At 47.2% G+C, this 23,461-nt stretch overlaps 1 protein-coding gene across 1 annotated transcript; it reads left to right on the top strand.

Moving 5' to 3' along the window:
• Positions 1-1,769: 1,769 nt before the first annotated feature.
• Positions 1,770-21,453, top strand: VPS4A (vacuolar protein sorting 4 homolog A; the record flags this gene model as incomplete). Its single annotated transcript, XM_079724035.1, has 12 exons — positions 1,770-1,853; positions 10,547-10,876; positions 14,627-14,738; positions 14,839-14,986; positions 16,262-16,323; positions 16,421-16,540; positions 17,149-17,305; positions 17,882-18,030; positions 18,394-18,475; positions 18,696-18,915; positions 19,967-20,107; positions 20,593-21,453. The coding sequence occupies 12 exons, from the start codon at positions 1,770-1,772 to the stop codon at positions 20,692-20,694; spliced, it is 1,707 nt and encodes a 568-aa protein (XP_079580161.1). The 3' UTR covers positions 20,695-21,453.
• Positions 21,454-23,461: the final 2,008 nt, after the last annotated feature.

The raw sequence follows: 23,461 nt of genomic DNA, 5'->3' as shown, positions 1-23,461 counted from the left end.
CATTGCCATTCCAGGGAGATCATCTATCTAATATTGAAGAGTAATTTCGGAGGTGGGTTTCCTTAGTGCGGTACCTTTTTTAGTTGGCAGATCTCTTTAAGGAAGACAAATCCTGGAGAGCCAGCTTGTTTAAAGAGTATACTTTGTCAGTGAAGCCAGCCCGCTCTTTAGCACAAACATCATGTCACATTGCTTTGAGCTGTGTGAGCCCACGCAGAATCCTGGCCCTGGCCCTCTCCCTCTGTGGCAGCAGAGTGGCATCCATCAGCAACTCTAATTCAGTACTGGCCCAGTGATGCATCCTACAGTGGGCAGGGTGATGAGACCATGGAACAGCTACCTGGGCTTTGCTAAGCATTGCCAGATATCATCATTAGGACATAGCAGCGGTAAGACTGCCGATTTTGTGGTACTGGAGAACTCAGCTTCTTTTTCCTAATTATGAAGGAGTATATATCTGAAAACATTTAAAATAGTATAATAGCTATATAAAATGTCAAGGTTAGCACAGTCCCCAGATCTGAAAGAAAAGGTAACACTGACTTTCATGTTCTCTCTGCTCTCTGAAGAAAGTTCTAGGAATAGTTCTCATTTACTAGAGTTATCAGGAATGCCGTAAGAGGACATGAGCACTATGGAGGGTGGAGAAGGGTATCAGTCCAAAGATGAAAAAGAAAAAAAAAACAAACCCACAAATGTACTATTTGCAAAGCAAGAGCTATTTGGTTTGAGTGCAGACTGACCTATAGGTGGGACATATAAAAGAGCAGACTCATGAGCAGAGCTCTAGTTGGACATTGTAACCTCATTGTCTTCCCTCTTCCCCATAAATGAGTTCTTCCCCCAGCTCCAGTCCCCAAAGTCTGATCTACTTAAAACTGGAAATGGAAATCTAGACTAGAATATATATTTTAAGAGCTTTTTTATGTTTTGAAAATTCATAAATCTAAGTTTGGTTCCATCTGGGATACGTTTGCAAATCAGAGAAGAAGGAAAGTATCTTGAAGATCCAGCTATGGTTTCTGGAAGCAGAATTTCAACACACGATACCCTCAGATAAGGGAGCTTAGACACTTTTGGCAGTGAGAGTATTATTAATCTGAGAAGTTGAACAATGCAGTCACAGACATCTGCAGCAAAGCCGTTTGGTGAGGTTTTCTGTGTTAGTATGAAAGGCTAAGCCACTGAGAATATTTTCTGGGAGAACTTCTGAGGCACGCTGCTCATTCCTTATATGAAAAAAGGTCTGTTAAAAGGTATGATTAAAATATGGGCAGGAGAGGTAAGCACTGTGTGCATTTCGGCTCATTTTGCTCAAGCTTTAGCTGTCATAGCGCCAAGATCCATAGGTTTCTAGTATCTTTTGAGTCTTGATGTGAAATGAAAGTGTACGGAGGGTTTCCTTTGACCACTAGCGCCCCAAGAGCAAGAGCCCTTCAGCTGCTTGTTTAACATACTTCAGCAGCTTTCCAATCATGGGTGACCAGGTTGTTCTTTAATTGTGTTTGTGGGATTTTCAAACCACAAATGAAGTGCTTTTTATGAATGGGACAGCCTTGCTAAATAGGTATTTTGTATTAAGACGCCAAAATGTGGCAAAATATTTTCAAGTGATAACTGAAGAGGGGCATTTTTGATATTTCACATCTTTTATAGAACAGCTGACTTTTCATTTCTTTTTCATTTTGAAATAGGAAAATTGTTGAGAATGTGGTGGGCTTCCATGTGTAGAGTGGAAAGGAGCTGCAGAGTAGTGCCCCCTCATTCCGATGGACACTCCTCGTGCCCTCAGGAACAGGGGCTTAGACGTCTTCTCCACATTCCACACAGACGCCTACGAGCAGCCAATTGGTGTGTGAAAATTCTTCCTCCTCATTCTCTAAAACGTCTCCGCTCCCTCTCCCCCCGAAAAAAAAAAAAAAAAAAAAAAGGAAAGGAAGAAAAGGCTCAATTATACTTTTTCTGGAAAAGGTGAGTCCTTTCCTGAAGTCTTCAAACAAATCTTACCTGGAAATTAGTATCTAATATTTTATATGAAGAAATACTTTAATGTATGTTTATAAAGTATTTATTAGGTAGTTGTAACTATAAACTCAGCTACCTAGTAGTGTTTCAGATTAAATATTGGGACATGTACAGGAATCAAAAATATTACTTTAAATGTCATTCACCTATTTTAAAGCCATGTTTTAGCACTTTTTAGGCTAGCTAAAGTCTGATAGTGCTTGTTTTTATCATCTGTACTCTCACAAAGTTTGTTATTGAAAATTATTGCATGCAGGAGGGATCAAATTATTTATTTCTTATATTTTTATAAGTGGAAAAATCTCTCTAACCAACAAATGATTAAAGTTGTTACTGATTATTTTCTAATTTATCCTCCTAACAGAATGGTAACAAAGCTTTTTTCAGCCGATTAAATGCACTTAGCTAATAAACCAAAATTTACTCTTTAAAAAAATTTAAACTGTGTGGAATCTGGACAAGACTATGTTTCTCCTAGAAAAAACACATTTCATTGTAAATGGTTTTGATGGACAAAAGTGTGTCCACTTTTGAGAAAAGGTTATAATGGATTTTTTTAATTTTGAGAGAACCTCCAGGTCTCCTTGTTTAATTTATATCCATATTTTTAATTCAAATTATCTTGTAAGCTGCTATGCAAAATCTATTAAAAGCTCTGCTTACTCAAAGAGTTAAACATTTTTGAAGCTTTCAGGGAAGACCTGTAGACTTAAGCACTTTCTCTGCTTTTTTTGTATCTTAGACACTTATGCTTATTATTTTCACTGGTTATAAGCTATTGATTGTACATAATATTTAAACCATCCAAATATCCAGCATACATTTCGATGTTGCTGCCATCCACTGTTGACGCCATGAATGAAATGGCTGGTTAGAAAGCCAAAGGTCGTTTTTTTCAATATCCAATGAGGTAAAATGCCGGATCTCTTTGGTCTCAAAGCATATTGAGATCTGCATATCTGTGTAAGGAAAAGAGACTTCTTTGGGATTCTGCTTAAGCTTTAAGTTGAATCTGATTATAGTCATATTCATTTGTTTTATATATCTCTATCAGGTATATTACGTGCCAGGTGGTATTATATCCTACCTTGAGATTGGAAATCTCTTTCATTTAAATTTGAATTCTTATTGTGGCTTTTTTTTTTTTTCTCCATTAGATCAAAGTAGAGGAATCTAACATCTGCTACCATTCTCTCTGTGTCCCTATTCTAACTTTTTGGTAATCTACAATTATTTTGTTATATATATTGTCTTTAAAAACTGACAGCAGCAGTCCCCCAACCCCTGCCCACCTTTTTAAGCTATATATTTCACTGTGCTGGGCATAGAGACACTCAATAGGTGTGTGATGATAGACAATTCTAAAATAATTATGCTGTATATCAGGATTATGTGTTTTTGAGCAATATAGCTATTCCTATGGTATAAGGATATTCAGTGAAATTTATTTTACACTAGTAATAGACTACTTAAGTGGTTGATTTGAAACCCTTTCTCTAAAGCACACACATACACACATCTAGCAGATCAGTGATAATTTCAAGTTAAAGTAAGGTACAATTAATAGACAATAGAACACGTCTCTTTTTGACACTAGTTAAACTGCCAACTGGAAGAATGGTTGTTGTGTATTAACTTGAAAAATATTTTAACAAGATTTCTTCTTTTATAAACTTGATAAACGTGAGCTTAATTTCTTGTCACCTCTATTCTTCCTTTCCATTTTAGGTGACTGAACCAAAGCATATTCTGGTTTTAAAAGTGAATCTACATTTGATATAATGCATAAATATGCCATTTGTAAATGATTGCTTGCTTTCCAATGAACATTTGATTGTAGTCAACAAAAATCTACCAAATGAACTGTAATCCTTGAATTGCCACAAAATAGATTGGTTGAAACTAAAAGGATATAACAGAGAAACGATACTTCATTTTATTGTAAGATTAGGTATTCTGGTAGATTTCTAACTTCTGAGTCCTGTAAGTACTTTACTCAGTTTTGTAATAATCTTACCTCCCTGCCGTTGACACAAATGCAAAAGTTTTTGAGTCCCTCTTTATCCTAGTCACATGTACACCTTTGGAACCTGATTATCACCTCTTCCAAAGTGATAGAAGTCTCTTATGAATAGACAAAAGGTTCTTTGGGACCCTAGAGAAATTTTTGAAACTGCAAACCTACCTAATGATATATTAATTCATGGATTCTTTCATCTAATAAGCATTTATTAACGTACAGTTCTTCACAGGCACTGAAAGGTCCAAAAGAAAGTTCCTGCCCTCAAGTAGCACATAATCCATTACTTCTCAATCACACCATGCCATCTATTTATCAGTCAGAGGTTAAGTAATTAACCACCTCATATTTTTACCAAAGCATATCTGCAGTTCTGCTTATCTGGCAAATTGGAAAATATTTAAAAGGATGCTCAGTCTTTGATCCATGCCAGCATGGAAGAACTCCAAGCACATTTTAGTAGGTTGGTCTTTTCATCATGCATCGTTTTTTAATTCAAAATCAGGCTTTAGTTTGGGAAGGAGACTAGTGTAGAATATCCTTAGTAAGATAAATTACAACAACAATGACAAAAAGTTAGCTCTATTGTCCAAAGTGGATCAATGAGAAAGTCTTTTTAAAGAAAAGTTTCTTTTAACTATAAACAGAAAAGAGAAATGTATATTTCATCTACCCACTTTATAGATTGTGCTGACCCAGTCATTTTCACATTTACAGCCTTTAAACATCTCATTTGCTGAAAGTCCTTACATGTGGGAGATGGACTGTTGCTCCATCTGAGAGATCAAAATAATGAAGATATTTAAAACTTAGCAAAATTCCACTTATTCTAGAACACTTGGACATTCAAACTCAGTAGAAAGGGCACCTAAAAAAAAGAGCAGTTGTGTGAATTTTTCCATATTTTCCTTCAGTAACAGTCCCTTTCTATCCAGCTTGCCTTCCATCTATCACTAGAGGCAGCCTTTCAGGCAACATCCTTTGTCATGCCCAGAAAGGCCCTGAGAGGTCAGTGATTGGAATGGCATAGGGAACACAGTCTCATGGGCTCCTTCCCCTTGTTTTTCAGCATCCTGGAGTTGTGCACACAAATTAGGTCATGCCTTCAATGTCTTGGTCTTTACTTTAAACCTACCCTTTGACAATCAGGTGCTAATGATTGTATACTATTGGAACCAGCACATAAGTATTGTCATGTTAAGTGTCTGTTCCTCCTAGGTTGGAAGAAGTGCTTTCCTTCTATCTCAGTCCTGTTCAGGTGGGTGTCAGTTACATTTTTTCACCTCTGTTTTGTGAATTAACAGAATTTGGAGGAGGAGAAATGATCTAAACTAAGTTTTGGGTTTGGCACAATCATCAATCTTGATGATACTCTTCACACCTTAAAGCAAATCTGCCCTATCATAAGAACCAATTTCTGATTGTTTTTCTCTAGTTAGGACTCCAGTGTTATGTTTACAGTCTGTTGGATGGATTCAGCATGATAAGACCTGGGTGCCCAAAGAATCTGTTTCCCTTGTGGTACCAGACCCAAGGTCCTTTAGAAAATAATGTGGCAAACCACTACCTATAAAGGCCTGTTTTGGCTAACCTGTGCAAACTTTGATTATACCCTCTTGTATGTATGCTGTCCTACGCAACTTTCATTTTTTTAAGTATTAAGACTTAGAAAGCTAGGATGACACTTCTACAAAGAATTAGAAGTATGTCATATTCTGGTGTTTTCCTTCCTTTTGGAACCCTGTATTTAAACAAGACTTCTTTTTAAGTGTTGTTTAAAATTTAGGTCTTAAGTCTTCTGGCATCACCAGACTACCAAATCAAAACCCATGGCATAAAACAGGGCAGTATTTGTGTTCGTAATAATAAAAAAGCTTTATGTGTACTCTGTAAGTATAATGCATAGACAACACTTTCCCTTGAGTTGCACATCAACATAGAGCATTGTACATTACAATGAAATTTGCAACTTAAGGGTATTATATATATAAATACATATATACCTTTGTAACCTTTATACTGTAAATAAAAGAACTGCTTTTAGACTTGTATTTTTTTTTCATTTTTTAATGTTAAAATAGTTTCAAACTTACAGGAAAGGTTTAAGAACAGTACAAAGAACTCCTACATCCCTGTCACCCAAATTTCCCAGTTGTTAACATTTTACCACATTTGTTCCATTACCCTCTCTTGTCTTTTTCTGCCATGATGGTCATCACCCTTAAATTCTCTAGTGTGTACTTTACAAACGCAAGGACATTCTCCTGTATTGCCACCCTACAGCCCTCCCAATCAGGAAGTCAACCTTGGTACAACACTACCACCCATCCACAGACCCCATTTAAGTACTCCAATCGTCCCAACAATGTCTCCTTTTCCTTTATGGCACAGGATCCTATCCAGTATCATGTGTTTGGTTGTCACATCTTAGCCTCTTCTGGTGCCATTTTTAAACAGATTTAGGACAACTCCAAACTCTTAAAAACTTAGTTTCGGTTCTAGTTCTACCACTGACCATCTTTGTGATGGGAGCTTAATCACTGGATCAATCTGAGCTTTATCAAACTTTGAGTCACACAGAGGAGGGGCAAGTGAGAGACGGTTTCTCAAGAATCATGTTTGGAGATCAGTGCTCCATTTATTTTGGTATCAGTCACTTTGTGTGATATCTCAGCAGAATTTTGCCCTGGCCCTACCTCTCCGAAATGTTACTCGCCTGAACCTTGTTTTTTTATAAATTTATTTATTTTTGGCTGTGTTGGGTCTTCGTTGCTGCGCACAGGCTTTCTCTAGTTGCAGCGAGCGGGGGCTACTCTTCGTTGCGGTGCATGGGCTTCTCATTGCGGTGGCGTCTCTTGTTGCGGAGCATGGACTCTAGGCACGTGGGCTTCCGTAGTTGTGGCTCGCGGGCTCTAGAGCGCAGGCTCAGTAGTTGCGGCGCATGGGCTTAGTTGCTCCGCGGCATGTGGGATCTTCCCGGACAAGGGCTCAAACGCGTGTCCCCTGCATTGGCAGGCGGATTCTTAACCACTGCGCCACCAGGGAAACCCTGAACCTTGTTTTTATTCCTCCTCCTCCACACTGTTCATGCCCCCAACCAAGAAGCTCCTTAACAAATTGCTCAGAACCTACTCCTTGGCATGAGCCCTAGAATGCTGGAGTTTGTATAGTCTGATTTTATGAGGTTGTATTGGCTAAGGAGAGTTGATTCACTAGTCCAAGCTTGGGTTTACAACAAGTGCCACATTCTCAGCATCAACAGAACCCAATACAGAAAAGTGCTGTGCAAGAAAGAACAAATGGGCAGCCACTATGGAGAACAGTGTGGAGGTTCCTTAAAAAACTTATAGATAAATTTACCATAACATCCAGCAATTCCACTCCTGGGCACATATCCGGAAAAGATGAAAACTCTAATTCAAAAAGATACATGCACCCCAGTGTTCATAGCAGCACTATTTACAATAGCCAAGACATGGAAGCAACCTAAATGTCCATCGACAGAGGATTGGATAAAGATGTGGTACATATATACAACAGAATATTACTCAGCCATAAGAAAGGATGACATAATGCCATTTGCAGTAAAATGGATGAACCTAGAGATTATCATACTAAGCGAAGTAAGTCAGAAAGAGAAAGACAGATATATGATACCACTTATATGTGGAATCTAAAAAAATGATACTAATGAACGTATTTACAAAAGAGAAATAGAGTCATAGACATAGAAAACAAACTTACGGTTACCAAAGGGGAAGAGGGGGGCAATAAATTAGGAGTTTTGGATTAATAGATACACACTACTATATATAAAATAGATAAACAACAAAGACCTACTGCATAGCACAGGGAACTATATTCAATATCTTGTAATAACCTATAATGGAAAAGAGTCTGAAAAAAATATATATATCTGAATCACTTTGCTGTACACCTGAAACTATCACAACATTGTTAATCAATTACTTAAATTAAAAATAAAAAAAAGAGCAAATGGAATTGGGCATTTGCAAGTCAATGACTTTCTACCTAAAATGTGGGAGCTGAGAATCTGATTTCCGCTCTAGTGAAAAAGAACATGAAGTTATTGATCTGATTCAGAATCAAGCCTAAACATGCTCCATGTGCCAGCCCACAAATAACTTAGATTTAGTGCCTTTATTCCCCCTTTCCTTCCTCCATTCACACCTCCATCCCCAGCAATGGCAACGCCACTGCAGAACTGAGGTGTCCTCAGAGCCTGTTTTCAAGCTAGCATCCTAGAAGAAAGTCAACGACCAGTGATCCAGTGGGATGGGGAGGAGTTCTGGTTTCCCATCATCAGAAGCGGCTGCTCAGGACAGAAGTTCCTCTAGGAGGCGGGGCTTCCTCCCGGAAGCTCTGCCTTGTAAAGCAGTCAGTGTCTGGACAGCAGGCTCACGCAAGACAAGCTAAGCAAGAGGTCAGAGCAGAGTAGGCAGAACAAAGGGAAGATGAACACAGCCAGTGGAACTCAACCCCGCCAGCCCTTGCTATGGGCTGAACTGTATCCCACCAAAATTCATACATTGAGCCCTACCCTCAGCGCCTCAGAATGTATTTGGAAATAGAGCCTTTAAAGAGGTGATCCAGTTAAAATGATCCCATTAAGATGGACCCTAATCCAGTCTGACTGGTGTCCTTATAAGAAGAGGAAATTTGGACAAAGAGATTCCATGGCTCACGTGAACAGAGGAAAGACTCTCTGAGGACACAGCAAAAGTGTGGCCATGTGTAAGCCTAGAAAAGAGGCCTCAGAAGAAACCAACCAACCCTGCTAGCACCTTGGTCTTGAACTTCTAGCTTACAGAACTGTGAGAAAATATATTTCTATTGTTTAAGCCACCCTGTGGTATCTTGTTATGGCAGCCCTAGCAGGCTAATACAAACCTCTCTAATTGTAGGGACTTTTCATTTTAATTCTGTCTTCCAGCTGGAACAGCCTATCAAATAAGTGGAGTTAATATGTTCTCAGTTTCTCTGTTTCACGCTTATCCACCAGTTAGTTCCCTCTCTTTTGTTTGCTTATTAATTCTTTAGTTAATTATTAGTTCTTCCAGCAGATATTGAGTATCTGTCTTGTGCCAGGCCCCTGGAAAAGCCCCAGCCCTGCGCTCTCAATGATGCAAAAGCATAGTGACTATAACATAACATCATTGGTGCCAGACATCAAATGAAAGCCTCCCCACTCAGCCATCAGTGTCTAAAAGAGCAGTGTTTCAGGGTAGAAGCTGAGAAGCCATGATTTGGAGGGTGTCTGCCTCCTCATCTCACCCAGACTCCTCAAAGGCCTTGTCCTGCCACTCCTGCCATTATCCTGACTCCAGTGTCCACAGGGATGCTCAGCACCGGGTCTTTTGGTTCCTTGAACTCCCCATGTGTGATGATGGCCCCTTCACTCCATCTCACCCATCCTCCAGCTCCCATGGTAGCCCCTCGACTGTGTTATACCTGAAACAGCCATTTCCAAAATTAAAAACTGAAGCATCCCTCTCCAGTGTGTTCCCACTGTGACTATCCTTCAATCTTTGGAGTCCTCAATTAGTCCACTGACACTTTTACTTTCTCCCTATTCACTTCCCACCTTACCTGGCTCTGATTCCATTGCAGTACCACACTCACCAAACCTGTGAATTCCCTTGCTGCTCTACCTTCATGGCAGCCTCACGGATGAACCCGCACTCGAGCGGCTGAGTACCGGGGAGAAAAATCCAAAGCAAATTGTCATCTCTATACATTTATAGAAGTTGCCACCCTTTACCAGGTTTGCCCTTAACACAGTTCACTTGAAATGATTTCAAACCATCCCTACTGTCCTCACACCCCAGGCCTTCTACCTTCTCTCCCTCTCTCTCAGCAGATTCTCTTTCCTTCTAATTCACCAAGAAAACAGAATCCATCCAAAGGTACTCTCCTAACTTCTTGTTACCTTCTGGCCAGCCTAGGTAGGCAACTATCTTCTCTGCTCCCACTGTAATGTCTGCAGCCAATCCAACCACCTAGGCTTTGGTCCTATTCCCGTTGGCTAGCTTTCTTTACTAGATCCTTCCTATTGGTTTTTTAAACATGCTGAACTCAATGAATGTGAACAACCAATCTGCTCTGCTTAAGTTCACCTTGGTAGAGCCCCCAGCTTTGGAGGCCTAAGAAAATCAGTTTCCTAAGGAGAAAAGTAGTATAAAGGAAAACAGAATTGGCTTCAGACAGCACCACCGGCCTCATAATAACCTGTTACCAGGGGCTGAGCCCCAGTGTAGGGTACACTGTTTACATTAGCTAGCTCATTCATCTTCTCCGAAAGGCAGACAAGGTATATACTAATTGTTATTATTATACCCTGTTAAACATCAGGAACCCAAAGCTCTGGGAAGTCAGGCTTATTCTGCGAGTAAAAACTGCCTTATAGGTGCTGTTTTATTCAAAGTGGGATCCAGGACTTGAGGATTCCACTTCGCTCTGCTTCTGGCCCCGCCCCCTCAGGCCCCCAGTCGCGCCCCACCCCCGACACGCCCCTTGCCCCGTCCGGGCCCTAGTCCCACAGCCACGGCGGGGAGCGGCGCCTGCAGTGCCGGTCGTGGCCGCCGGGGGGCAGCCGCGCGGCTCGGGCCCGACCGCTCTGGGCCGCGCTACTCGCTCGCCCTCGGACTCCGCTCCCCTGCGACCGGCCACCCTGCCCGCGCCCACCGCCGACCCGCCGGGCTACCCGCGCCGAACCAGCTCCTTGGCTCTCGGGGCCGGACCGAGGCTGCAAGCAGCTACGCGGGGTGTGGGGCGGACCCAGGAGATGAAATGACAACGTCAACCCTCCAGGTACCTCGGCGCGGCGCGGCCCGGCGCGGCGCGGCCCGGCCCGGCTTGAGGAGGCCGAAGGAGGCGCAGCGGGGCCTGCGAGCGGGCAGGCGGGCGGCCTCCTCGGAGCCCCGGCCTTGCGCCCCCGCCCCGTCGCCCTGTCGTCGCCTCCGCCCGTTTCTCTTTTCTCGCGGTCGGAGCCGAGGGTCGCCTCCCGTCCAGAACGCCCGGCTCTCTCGGCCGCGCAGAGCCCCGAGGCCGCTACGTGTAGCCGGCGCCCCGGGACTGCCCTGGGGATCAGCCTCACCCGGGCCTCACAGGCGACACCCGGGAAGCTCGGGCCCGCGGTCGGGCCGCTGGCTTCCCCTCCTCCTCCTCCTGCTTCCCTTCGAACAAACCCCCGCTCCTTCCACGGTCTCCGATTTCCTCTTCTCGGCCAAAGACCCTTCATTCATTCCCTAGATCGCGTCGGGTGGTGCTGGGGTGGCGCCACCTGGATGCATGACTGACCCATCCTCCAGGTGCTGCCGGCATTTGCTGGGCCGGAAAACAGAAACTGTTTTGCCTCAGACCTGAGCTTGAATCTCGGCTCTGCCACTCACTAGCATGTGACCTTGGGCGCTCGTTAGCTGATCTTGGAATCTCGGGTTTTCCGTCAGTAAAGTGGGGTAATACCCTGTATAGGGTGGTTGTGATAGTGGCTCTAGATTGAGTAAGTCAGGTAAAACATTCTTAACACAGTGTCGGTTACATACTAAGTGCTCATTAAGTGATGACAGACACAGTGCTTGGGGAAGTTGGGCAAGAGGTCATTGAAGAAGAGGCATTTGGCTGGGTGGTCAAAGGATGGGGGGGCATGCAGATACCTGGAGGTGGAGGAGGGATGGCTACTCCAGGTGGACAAAAAGAGAGGAACAGAGGCGTGGAATACAGTGAGGTACTAAGCCAGGAATTTGCTGGAGTCCAAAGCCAAGCCCCACCATCCACCAGCAGAAGCTGTTATCACACGGGTCGACAAACATGGCCTGCAGATCCCACCTGCCCAGTTTTTATTGGGCTTGTGAGATAAGAATGTTTTTTCCTTTTTTTAGAAGAACAGCTTTATTAAGATATAACTCACATGCCATACAATTCACCTATTTAAAGTGTACAGTTCAGTGCTTATAGTATATTCATAGTTGTGCAACCATCACCACAATCACTTTTAGAACACTTTCATCACCCCAGAAAGAAACGCTGGCCCCTTTAGCACACATCTCCCCTCCTGGTCCCTCTATTCCCCCTAACCCTAGGCAAACACTAATCTACCCTCTGTCCCTATGCATTTCCGTATTCCGGGCATTTCATATAAATGGAATTATAATATGTGGTCCAGTGTGACTGGCTTCTTTCACTTAACATCGTGTCCTAGGTTTTTACGGGGGTTTTTTGTTTTGTTTTTTTTGTTTTGCGGTACGCGGGCCTCTCACTGCTGTGGCCTCTCCCGCTGCGGAGCACAGGCTCTGGACGCACAGGCTCAGCGGCCATGGCTCACGGACCCAGCCGCCCCGCGGCATGCGGGATCCTCCCGGACCGGGGCACGAACCTGCGTCCCCTGCATCGGCAGGTGGACTCCCAACCACTGCGCCACCAGGGAAGCCCGGTTTTTACGTTTTTAAGTGTCTGAAAAAAAGGGGTATTTCATGATATGTGAAAATCATGAAATTCAAATTTCAGTATCTATAAATAAAGTTTTATTGGAACACATCTCTGCTCATTCGTTTACATATTGTCTGTGGCTGCTTTGGAGCTACAGAGACAGAGTTGAGTAGTTGCAACAGAGATTGTATGGCAGGAAAGTCTAAAATATTTACATTCTGGTCCTTTACAGAAAGTTTGCCACCTCCTCTGTTAGCACATCTTTGTTACCCTTTTCTTTCATCCTCATCCTTTGGCACACCTGTTACTAGAGATTCAGCAGGGCTGGTAGTTTTATTTGTCACCTTTCCATCCTGTTATGCAAAACTGTTCGTCTCCAAGTTGCAACTCAGTCCTCTTGTATGTGAAAAACTATTTATGGTTGCCAGAACAACCGAATGTACTCTGAGGTGCATTAATTAATAGAGTATCCAGAAGGAGGGAGGGGAGGGGCCTGCCTTGCCATGTGAGAGGCAGAGCGTACGTGGAGTATCGTTGGGAGCCCCCCTTTCAAAAGGACAGACCCAAGCAAAGTGTATAGAGTGGAAAATTCCAAGGAACTGGGGGGGTGTGTTCTGGAAACTAGAAGCCACTGATGATAGGAGCACCCCTTTCATGTCTATCTGGAGGAAGGGCCTTGTGGAGGAGAGTAGACACGTGAAGCTGTGGTTAAACTAATTATTGCAGGAAGGTTCAGAGTGCCTAGCCATTATCTATTTGTAAATATTGTAGGGAGCTGAAGCTTGAAAACAGTAGCCAACACTCACCTTTCCTCTCTCTTCAACCTGGTGAGTTTGTTTAACATCAGCCTGGCCTAATCTATCCCAGTCTGTTTGTTGTGTAGCACTCCCTGTGTCTTTCTGAGACTTCTTATTTTCAGATGAGAAAGGGCTGCACAGATGCCCAGGCCCTGCCAAGAGCTGGTCAGGAGGCTTATTGTTCACTGTGGACGGAACTGTATGTATACAGTGGGTTCTGCCTGCCTGGTGTCTAGTGCTGTATCAGCCTGCAGAGGATAATTCTGGTAGTGCTTCCGGGGTTGGTAAAGCTGTGGTTTCTAAAACTGGATATGGGGCTTCCCTGGTGGCGCAGTGGTTGAGAGTCCGCCTGCCGATGCAGGGGACACGGGTTCGTGCCCCGGTCCGGGAGGATCCCACATGCCGCTGAGCGGCTGGGCCCGTGAGCCATGGCCACTGAGCCTGCGCGTCCGGAGCCTGTGCTCTGCAACGGGAGAGGCCACAGCAGTGAGAGGCCCGCGTACCGCAAAAATAAATAAATAAATAAATAAAACTGGATATGTAGTCGTGGGGCAGCTGCCTGAAAGATCCAGCATGCTTTAAGTTCAGGGCAGAGTACAGGCCTACAGGGTTTAAGAGGTTTACAAAGACTCTCACAGAGTTCTTAGGAGGTTCCAGAGGATCACTCCCCTCCACTGGCAGCTCATATATGCCTCTGGAGTAAGCACACACTTTTCCTCCTGGATCTACTGGTGTATTGAATCACACGTCTAAGCATCCCTTCCCTAGGTCTCAACTTTAGGGAAACTATCTTCTCTTTTCAACCTAGAGAAGTGAGTTGGGCCAGTAGAAAGAAGCAGAGATCCCTTTAGGTCCATCTCATAAAACTCTTGGGTCGATGGAGGACTTTCCTAGCTGGCTGGCTCCTCTCTGGCCCGTGAGGTCAAGGGTGGTTTCTGGCCTCCATGCTGAACCACACAGCAAGCAGTTGGTTCTGGGGTTTGCCCTGTTGCAGGCTCTCAGTCCAGGTCTATTTCTCTTTCCCCTGAAGCTGTGAAATAGAAAGTGAACTCTCCCTTTGAGCCCTAACCTGAGATATATGATCAGGCTTCTGCTTGACTGAGAAGGAGGTTGCTTTTAACTGTATGAGTGTATTGTGAAGAGGAACGGCTGTCTTTTAAAGCTTCCTTTCAGGGCCTTTCTAGTTGATGTTGGACAAGTAGGCCAACATAAAGGTCTGTGACTGACAGATTCCCGGGCCTGGCAATATCCCTTATCGGTGTATTCCTGCTGCCTGGAACCCAGGGGCTTTCTGGATCTCTTGGGAAGCACTGGGTTATATGTTTTGCCTTTCCAGAAAGCCATTGATCTGGTGACAAAAGCCACAGAAGAGGATAAAGCCAAGAACTACGAGGAGGCCCTCCGGCTCTACCAGCATGCCGTGGAGTATTTCCTGCACGCTATCAAGTGTGAGTCCCACGTGGGGTCCTCCCCAGCCGCAGAGCCCCTGCGAGAGGAGGGCGGGCACACGGGGGCTCGCAGGGGCCCCTATGTGGTTCCTCTTTGCAGATGAGGCACACAGCGACAAGGCCAAGGAGAGCATTCGAGCCAAGTGCATGCAGTACCTAGACCGGGCAGAGAAGCTGAAGGATTATTTACGAAATAAAGAGAAGCATGGCAAGAAGCCAGTCAAAGAGAACCAGAGCGAGAGCAAGGGGTGAGTACGGAGGAGCGGAGGACCTGGTGGGGACCAGAGCCCCCACGAACAGGTGTCTGTTTCCTGTGTCGCCGTCGTCTTGGTGCTGATGCTGCTGTGGACTCTTCCCTGGCACCTTCCTTTTGGGAAATTCTATTCATAATAGTGATAATGCCTGCAGCTGCCTTCGTCAGGCACTTTACAGGAAACTTCCTCTTATCAATACATCATCTCATTGGATCTGTATGGAAAAGCTGTGGGCAAGGTGGGGAGCCAGACTCTGAGGATCTAGCCCAGCTCTGCCACTTCCTAGCCGTGTGACCTCGGAAAAGTGCCATGACCCTCCTGGGCCTGCAGGTTCCTCATCTGTAGGAGGAGGAAGGTAGTGGGACTTACCTCCTAGTGTTGCTCTAAGGAGTAAATGAGATGATGTGGGTAAGGCCCTGAGAAGAGGGCTTGGAGCGCAGTAAGGATCGAATAAATGTCAGCTGCTGTTATTCTCATCTTCATCTGACAGATATGGCAGCAGGCTCAGAGAGGTTCAGGGATGGCCACAGAGCTGGTACTTGATGGAGTCTGGACCCACACCCGGGGCCTCTGTTTCTGACTTTAAAGCCAGTGTTCCCTCTACAGCCTGTCACCTCCCATCTGTGGTTTGAGCACAAAGGCCAGTGGTGTCCTGGAGGGGAGGGGAGGGTGCCCAGCGGGGGAGTAGGAGAGAGGAAGGTGGTGTGTCAGCTGCCTCCGCAGAGTGGGAGGCCCTGCTCCTGGATGGAGGGGACACGGCTGTGCTTAGACTGCCCCGAGTACGAGACACACTGAGGTCGGGGCAGGAGGGCAGGCACCTTCAGGATGGCTGGAGGAGTTTTAAGGATGGCAAGTTACTTATGTCCAAATAGGGATTGGCCCTGGAGGCACAGCCACTTGCTGTCCTGTTTTGAGTCCCTATGAAAGGCCAGTAACAGCTCCAAGTGCTTGCCTGGCTGCTCTTGAAGTCCAGCCAAAGCACAGGTCCCTCACCAGCCTTCCAGAGAGGACACATGCCGCGATTCTTAGGCCCTTGATGAAGGAGCGAGGGTGGGTTATGAGAGTGTTTCCTGGAGGATCCAGAGGGGAGTGCTGATGATGTGTGGCCCCGACATCTCCGAGGTGCCTGTCTGTGGGTCTCTCACCACTGTTGAGCAGGGAAAGCATCTTTTTAGCACCAGGCTGGTAGCCAGAGCCTGGCCTTGCTCTGAGAGGCCCCTTGCCAACTGCCTCTTGCTCCAGCCTGTCATCTTCTGTTTCCTTTCCCAGCAGCGATAGTGACAGTGAAGGGGATAATCCAGAGAAAAAGAAATTGCAAGAACAGCTGATGGGTAAGAGGCTTGAGGCCTGTAGTGACGGGAGGGGGACGTGGCAAGGACCCCCTGGTGAGTTGGGCTCCAGGTCGAAGGCTCTGCCCTCATCTTGCAGGTGCTGTCGTGATGGAGAAGCCCAACATTCGGTGGAATGACGTGGCCGGGCTGGAGGGGGCCAAGGAGGCCCTCAAAGAAGCTGTCATTTTGCCAATTAAATTCCCACACTTGTTCACAGGTAAGAGTTGAGCCACTTTAGGCCCAGATGCAAAAATATCAGGCTTCTGGGAATTCCCTGGCGGTCCAGTGGTTAGGACTCTGCGCTGTCACTGCTGTGGTCTCAGGTTAGTCCCTGGTCGGGGAACTAACATCCTGCAAGCCGTGTGGCGTGGCCAAAAAAAAAAAAAAAAGAAAAATCAGACTTCTGAGGCCACCAGCTGAGGGCCCCCATTATGAAGGTGTCCAGGTGGCAGATGGTGGCTCGGCTCCCTTTTGCCCTTAGCAGGCAAGGGCCCAGGGCCTGCTCATCACGGTCATCTGCTCCTTGGCTTCTCTCCAGTGTCAGAAACACTTTTGTGGCTAGAACCTTGACTCGACCATCTCAGTGGTAGGCAGGGTCAGGAACCAGTGCCAGCCAGTGTCACTTTGCCAGGTCCTGGGGGTCATGAGCCAGGGCTAGGATCAAGCCCTCGGCAGGTGATTTAGTTCCCTTTGCTCCTAGAGCAAAGTTGTCATGTAGAACTTTTCATTTCTGACTGTGTTTACCATGACTGAGGCCCCTCTGCTTTTTTCTGTTCCCTTTCCCCAATCAGGAAGAAGCTTACTTCAGTTCATTCTTTCTCGTAGGCAAGCGTACCCCTTGGCGGGGAATACTGCTCTTTGGACCCCCTGGCACAGGGAAATCCTACCTGGCCAAAGCAGTGGCAACGGAGGCCAACAACTCTACCTTCTTCTCTGTGTCCTCCTCAGACTTGATGTCTAAGTGGTTGGGGGAGAGTGAGAAGTAAGTCAGCCGCCAGGCTCCACTCTCCTGGCAGCCCTGGCAGCTGCTCGTGGTCCAGCTTCCCTGCCCTTGGAATCACCTCCCAGAGGAGCCGCTGTGGATGGCCGGGAAGAGTAGCTGGGAGAGGGGTATCTTGCTAGCTCCTCAGGTGGGACACGGTCCTGACAGAGCCAACAGAGACTGGAAGGGAACTTGGGAGCCATGAGTCCTCATGAAGGGAAGGGAAAGGCACTCACAGTAACTGGGTTTCAGCTGAGTGTTCTCTGTTGGGGACTTTATACAGTTAACTTATTCCCCACACCGGCTCCCATTTTGCAGACGATCAAACTGAGGCGGAGAGGAAGGGAAGTGACTTGTCCTCAGACCAGAGCTAATGAATGGGGCTGCCAGGATTTGAAGTTGGTGCCAAGGCTTGCTCTTCCTCTCAGTGCAGTGCTGCCAGAGGATTTGTTACCACCATTTTTTCTGTCGTCTCAGCCTGTCCGAGGGAAGGGCGAGAGGAGAGGTGGTGCCTGGGACCCCGGCTGGGCATGTGTGCAGGTGTCTGGATCCCAACCCTGTGTCTCACCCTCACAGGCTAGTCAAGAATCTGTTTGAGCTGGCCAGGCAGCACAAGCCCTCCATCATCTTCATTGACGAGGTGGATTCGCTCTGCGGATCCCGCAACGAAAATGAGAGTGAGGCCGCCCGAAGGATCAAAACAGAGTTCCTGGTCCAGATGCAGGGTGTGTGCCAGTCCCGGGTCCCCTCCCTGGTTCTCGTCCCCCGCTAAAGCCAGCCTAGGGCGTCATTATTTAGCTGTGGCTGGATCTGATTGTCCTTTCGGTGGAGGGGATATCAGAGAAGCAATTCTTAGCTCCTTTTCATTGAGGAGAGGTTACTGCGGCCTTGGCCGGCCACCTCTCCGCCCCTCCCAAGGCAGGCAGGGCTGTAGGGCTCTTCACCCAAGTAAAGCCAGCCGGGTCCCTGATGGTGGTGTCACAGGGACAGCTCCAGTTCAGGATGCAAAGTCCCTGAGGTCCTTCCCACAGGTTCTGACTGATCGTTGCAGGTGTTGAGTTGGCGTCTGTGTTTCCCTTTCTCCACAGGGGTGGGGAATAACAATGATGGGACTCTGGTACTTGGTGCCACAAACATCCCGTGGGTTTTGGATTCAGCCATTAGAAGGAGGTGAGTCTTCCCCAGTAGGAGCCAGGGGCCGAGATCTGTCTCCAGCCGTGGTCAACCTGCTGCTGGCAGCAGGGGGTGCAGCCTGACCCCGTTTCTCTGGCGGCTTCTCCGTGTCTGCAGAGCCCTTAGTGAAGCCGGCTTCTGGAGGGCCCCCCGAGCCTCTCCATTGAGACCATCCCGCCATCTGCTCTCAAGTCCTGCCATGTGCTTGTCTCTCTAGGTTTGAAAAGCGAATTTATATCCCATTGCCGGAGGAGGCTGCCCGTGCCCAGATGTTCCGGTTGCATCTGGGGAGCACTCCTCACAACCTCACAGAAGCCAACATCCACGAGCTGGCCCGGAAGACGGAAGGCTACTCGGGCGCAGACATCAGCATCATCGTGCGGGATTCCCTCATGCAGCCCGTGAGGAAAGTACAGTCAGCAACACACTTCAGAAAGGTGAGTGGGCCAGCAAGGAATTGCTTAGAAAGTGTCACAGGAAAGGGGATATTGGCTTTCTGGCTGCTTGGGTGACACATTTTGGGTCTCCTGGGGAGCCAAGGGTAAGTGCATGGTGAGCTCTCTGACTCCAGGGGCTGGGGTTGCACCTGCTTCCACCTCCCCTGCAGTTCTGGCTGGAGGGTGACCATCTCAGATTGTGTGATGCTCGAGGACAGGGTACCATGACTGTCACCTCTGCCACCCCTGCAGTCAGCACTGTGCTGATGCGCGTGGTAGACCCTGCTGCATGTCTGAAAGCAGTGGGTACAAAATCACACACCATGAAGAGGAACTCCATTCACGCAGCAGATGTTTGTCAGGTGTCGCCGAGGGTCCTACTGTGTGCCTGGCACTGTTCTAGGTGTTGGGGAGACACTTGTGACCACAGCAGACAAAAATCCCTGCCCTACAGGAGCCTCATTTTTAGTGGGGGAGACAAGACAACAAAATAAAAACTCATTTCTTAGAGGTAATGAGGGGAAGACAGAGCCGGGGAGGGAGGTCTGGTGTTTCTGAGGTTTGGAGGGGGTGTGGGTAGGTTTCACTTTTAAAGGATATGCCATACTGGGTGACACTAAGTCAAGAGTTGAAGGACGGGAGGGATTGAGCCTTGGGGATATTTGGGGAGATGTTGCCAATGGAGCACGCAGCCTTCGGTTGGAAAAACATTTTGATGTCACTGCACTTGTGGTGAGATTTGATGGAGCTGATGAGGAAGAGGAAGCTTTCTAGGTATTTGGGCCACAGATTGAGATTCCAGAGAGTAGTAGCTGGAATAGCATGCTGATCACGAACCTCTGAAATCAGACTTGGAGCCACAGTGACTGCCCAGCCCAAGGGTTTGAAGGAGCCCATCAGTCAGATCAGACTGATGATCTAGAAACCCAGGCATTTGTTCATACCATGCTATTACCTTCTGCTCAGGACTCAGAAACCTGAGACGTCCTGCCCCTTCCCCAAACGCCAAGGGGCAACCCCTCCAGCCAGTCAAACTCCTGTTTGGTTTCAGGTCTGTGGCCCTTCCCGCACCAACCCTAGCATTATGATTGACGACCTCCTGACCCCATGCTCACCAGGGGACCCAGGGGCCATGGAGATGACTTGGATGGATGTCCCCGGTGACAAACTCTTAGAGCCTGTGGTTTGCATGGTAAGTGGCCAGCTGGGAGAGAGGACTACACAGAGCTTGTTTTGTACACAGAAGGAACCAGTAAATGTCTGTCAGCACGGTTTGATTTGGTGCAGTTGCATAGGCAGCCTTTCATCTGACTGTTCTTGGCCTCTCCTTATCGTGGTCTTGCCAGTTCTGTGAGGCAAGTGTTTGCCATTGGGCCTGGTGTGGTGGGCATGCAGTTGGAAAAGAGCTTCTCACATGAGTTAAGAGATAATGGGAACTTAGATTCTCTCAACCGGAAGTAGGCCGTCTGGAAATGACATGAGCTGCCTCAGGAGGGGAGCGTCCCTGCCCCAGGAGGCCTTCAGGCAGAAGCCAGGCAACGGGAGTTCTGCATTAGGGGCTGGGGCGTGACCTTGGCGGCAGGGCTCTTCCCACCCTGGACTGCATGGGGCTGAGACTAAGGCAGGCTGAGGCCCTGGAGCCCAGCCTCCCTCACCCACAAGCACTTGTCTTTGCAGTCGGACATGCTCCGGTCTTTGGCCACCACTCGGCCCACCGTGAATGCAGATGACCTCCTGAAAGTGAAGAAATTCTCAGAGGACTTTGGACAGGAAAGTTAAAAACCTTCTTCACATGCGTGATGGTGAAGGTGGGAGTTGATTGGGGTCAATCCATGGTACTCCCCATGGCAGTGGCCAGACAGGGCTCCAGGGCTTGTCCTAAAGTCACTACCGCATCCCCTCTGCTGTCTGGCCATCAGCTGGGGGAGCAGGAAGGAAGGGCCTCCCCAGCTGCGGAGACGCAGAAGCACATTCGGCACCCAGTGGAATTCTGGCTCTTCCTGCTTCCTCCTCCTCCTATTCTGGATGCTCACCACCTCCTTGTCCTGCCCCTCCATGGTTTTTTTTTTAAACCATTTTTTGTTCCCCTAAATTAATGCTGCTTGGATTTTCGTCTTGTTTATAAATAAAGTTAAGATCTGCCTGAAGCGTCAAGGAGCGGAAGCAGCCCGTGCTTCGGGCTCGGTGCAGCAGACCTTCAGAATGGCTGGCCAGAGCCCCGCTGCCTATCCCTTCCAGACCCAAGTTTTGCTCCGTGTGAACAGAATGGCTGATGCCCTGGGTCCCCAGCCCAGGCTCTGTCTGTAAAGGCCAAGAGTAAAGCCAAGCCATTCTCTCCCTCCGGGCCCTGTGTCCTCCCTGCAGGAGAAGAGGATGGTTTTTGCGAGCACAAAGCTGTATAGATGAGAACGAGTGAAGGCAGTCAGGCGGGTTGCCCTGCTGCCTTTTCTTCCCTCTGAATGTGAGAACACTGAACCCGGCCACTGCCCCCGGGTCCCTGTCCTAGAAATGGGCTAATAAATCCTTTTCCTTTCTTGAGCCACCTGAGTGATCTCATCTTTGACTCTTGTCTGGGGCTCTTTGAAGGCCACACTTGCTTCTACTAGAAAGATCCTCTGGTGTCTGCTCTCTTCTTTTCAGTGGAGTACCAAGTAAACAGGAACGTCACCAGCTGCTGCAGTTCCCAGGCCTGTTCTCCAGTCAGGTTCACGAGACCTTTCTTCCCCCAAGGCCTCAGAAGTGCGGTGGGGGTGTTTAAGGGACTTGGGCGATTCTTGTTGATCAGCCTCCAGATCAGGGGCTGCAAACTGGGAAGCCTGTGGGCCAGACGTGGCCTGCAGTTGTGCTTTGGTTTGGTCTGCTGCCAACATTTAAAGTCAAGTTGACATAAAAATTTAGATCTCTGGCTTCTGAAACAGTAGTTTAGGGAACGCTGGACCTGAATCCCCATGAGGCAGCCTATCAGCTGCAGCTGAGCAGGGCCTGCCTTGTTCGTAGCAGGACTGTGGTCTCCAGCTCACGCGTCCCCACCTGGACTGCCTCACTCCTTTGCATTTCCTGTCCAGCCCCTGTGGCCATTTGAATCTGTGACTCCTGATAGTGAGATAGCCAAGGCTCCAGAGCTAGCAGCCCTGGAGGTGCTGTCTGAGGGGCAGCAGAAGCAGCCTGGCATCTGGTTGCTGTAGCTCTCCTCCCGCTCCAAAACCTAGCATTCTTCCTCTGTATCTTCAACCAGAATGGTCCAGAGCTGATTTTGTGGCCCGTTGATCTTGTTAGCTTTGCACTGTGGTGTTTCTTTGATCTGGTTAGGAGCATCTGCTGAATTGAGCCAACTTTTGCTTGGTTCCTTGAAGGCTTAGGCCCAGTGTTCCTCTCCTGTGCTGCTGGATCAGCAGGCCTGAGCTCCAGATGTCACTGTGGCTGGGATCTTTGTCGTTGACTCAGGAGCTCCCCTATTATATTCTTGATTAGTTATGTGCCTTCAGCCACCAATTGCTGGTCTATAAATCACCCCCTCCTTGTACTGCTTCATTTTAGTTAGTTGTATCTGGTTACCTTTACTTAAATCAGAAGGCTCTTGCCTTTTTTTTTTTTTTCTTAACCTGCTTCCTTATTTCTACTGCTTGAACACCTTGGCAAGTCACAGGGGTTAGCAGAAACTGTAAGACTGCTGTGGTTCACCCTCACAGCTCTAGTCACAGCTTTCACATCTGCCCTGCCTTTCCATTTCTCTCTCTACCACCAGTAACAGGGCAAGTGAATGTTCTGTTCACTACTGAGGCTGGCACGGTGGCTATGCTCAATGTGGCTAATATGTACAGAGGAATTTCCTTCCCTAAGCGCTTGCTCTGAAATTCACTTCCTCCCTACCTGGGAATTCTGTTCTAAACCTTCTGCCTACATTGATTTTCGCTGTGGAAGTTGACTTCTAAAACTTTTATTAGCTCAAGGTGCTGATCTGTATGGTTTTGCAGCTGATATATCTGGCCAAGGTGGGAGAGATTTTCTTTCTTGTAAATGCAAGAATTTGTTGTCTTTGGGTTGTAGCGTCTTGGACTAGTTGATCAAATCCTTCCTTGTATGTGGACTTGGTTACAACAGTAAATTTCATATATTGTCAGCAGCGTAGTCTCAGGCTTTCTCCACAGTCCACCCTGGGCCATGATTTACTTTTAGGCCTTGATTCAGGAAGCTTCAGGCAAATACTACTGATCTGCATTACAAAGGCATTACTAAGGACTGTTAACTGCAGAGCCTGTAAGGAATCTTCAGAATGTTTTGATGCCATCCTGCAGGAGCTTCTGAACACTGTCCAATAGAAAGGAGGCTCACTGAATTCTAATTTTCCTAAGGATACATGTTTTCAGTATACGTGAGAGCTCACTACAGATTCCCAGATGGCCGAGTCTCTGTCCTCGCCTCAGGGCAGTGCTGGGCCCTGTTTCTCTCTGAAGTGTGATGCACAGACAGCCAGTTCTCTTTTGCTTGGCCTCACAGGCCCCCAGGCTTGGCTGTTCAGAGAAAGCCATGGGGGAAAATGGGTCTT

This window comes from Hyperoodon ampullatus, assembly GCF_949752795.1.
Source record: "Hyperoodon ampullatus genome assembly, chromosome: 18".
Taxonomy (NCBI): Eukaryota; Metazoa; Chordata; class Mammalia; order Artiodactyla; family Ziphiidae; genus Hyperoodon; species Hyperoodon ampullatus.
Note: the sequence above shows the minus strand (reverse complement) of the source record. Positions and strands in the feature narration are given on the sequence as shown.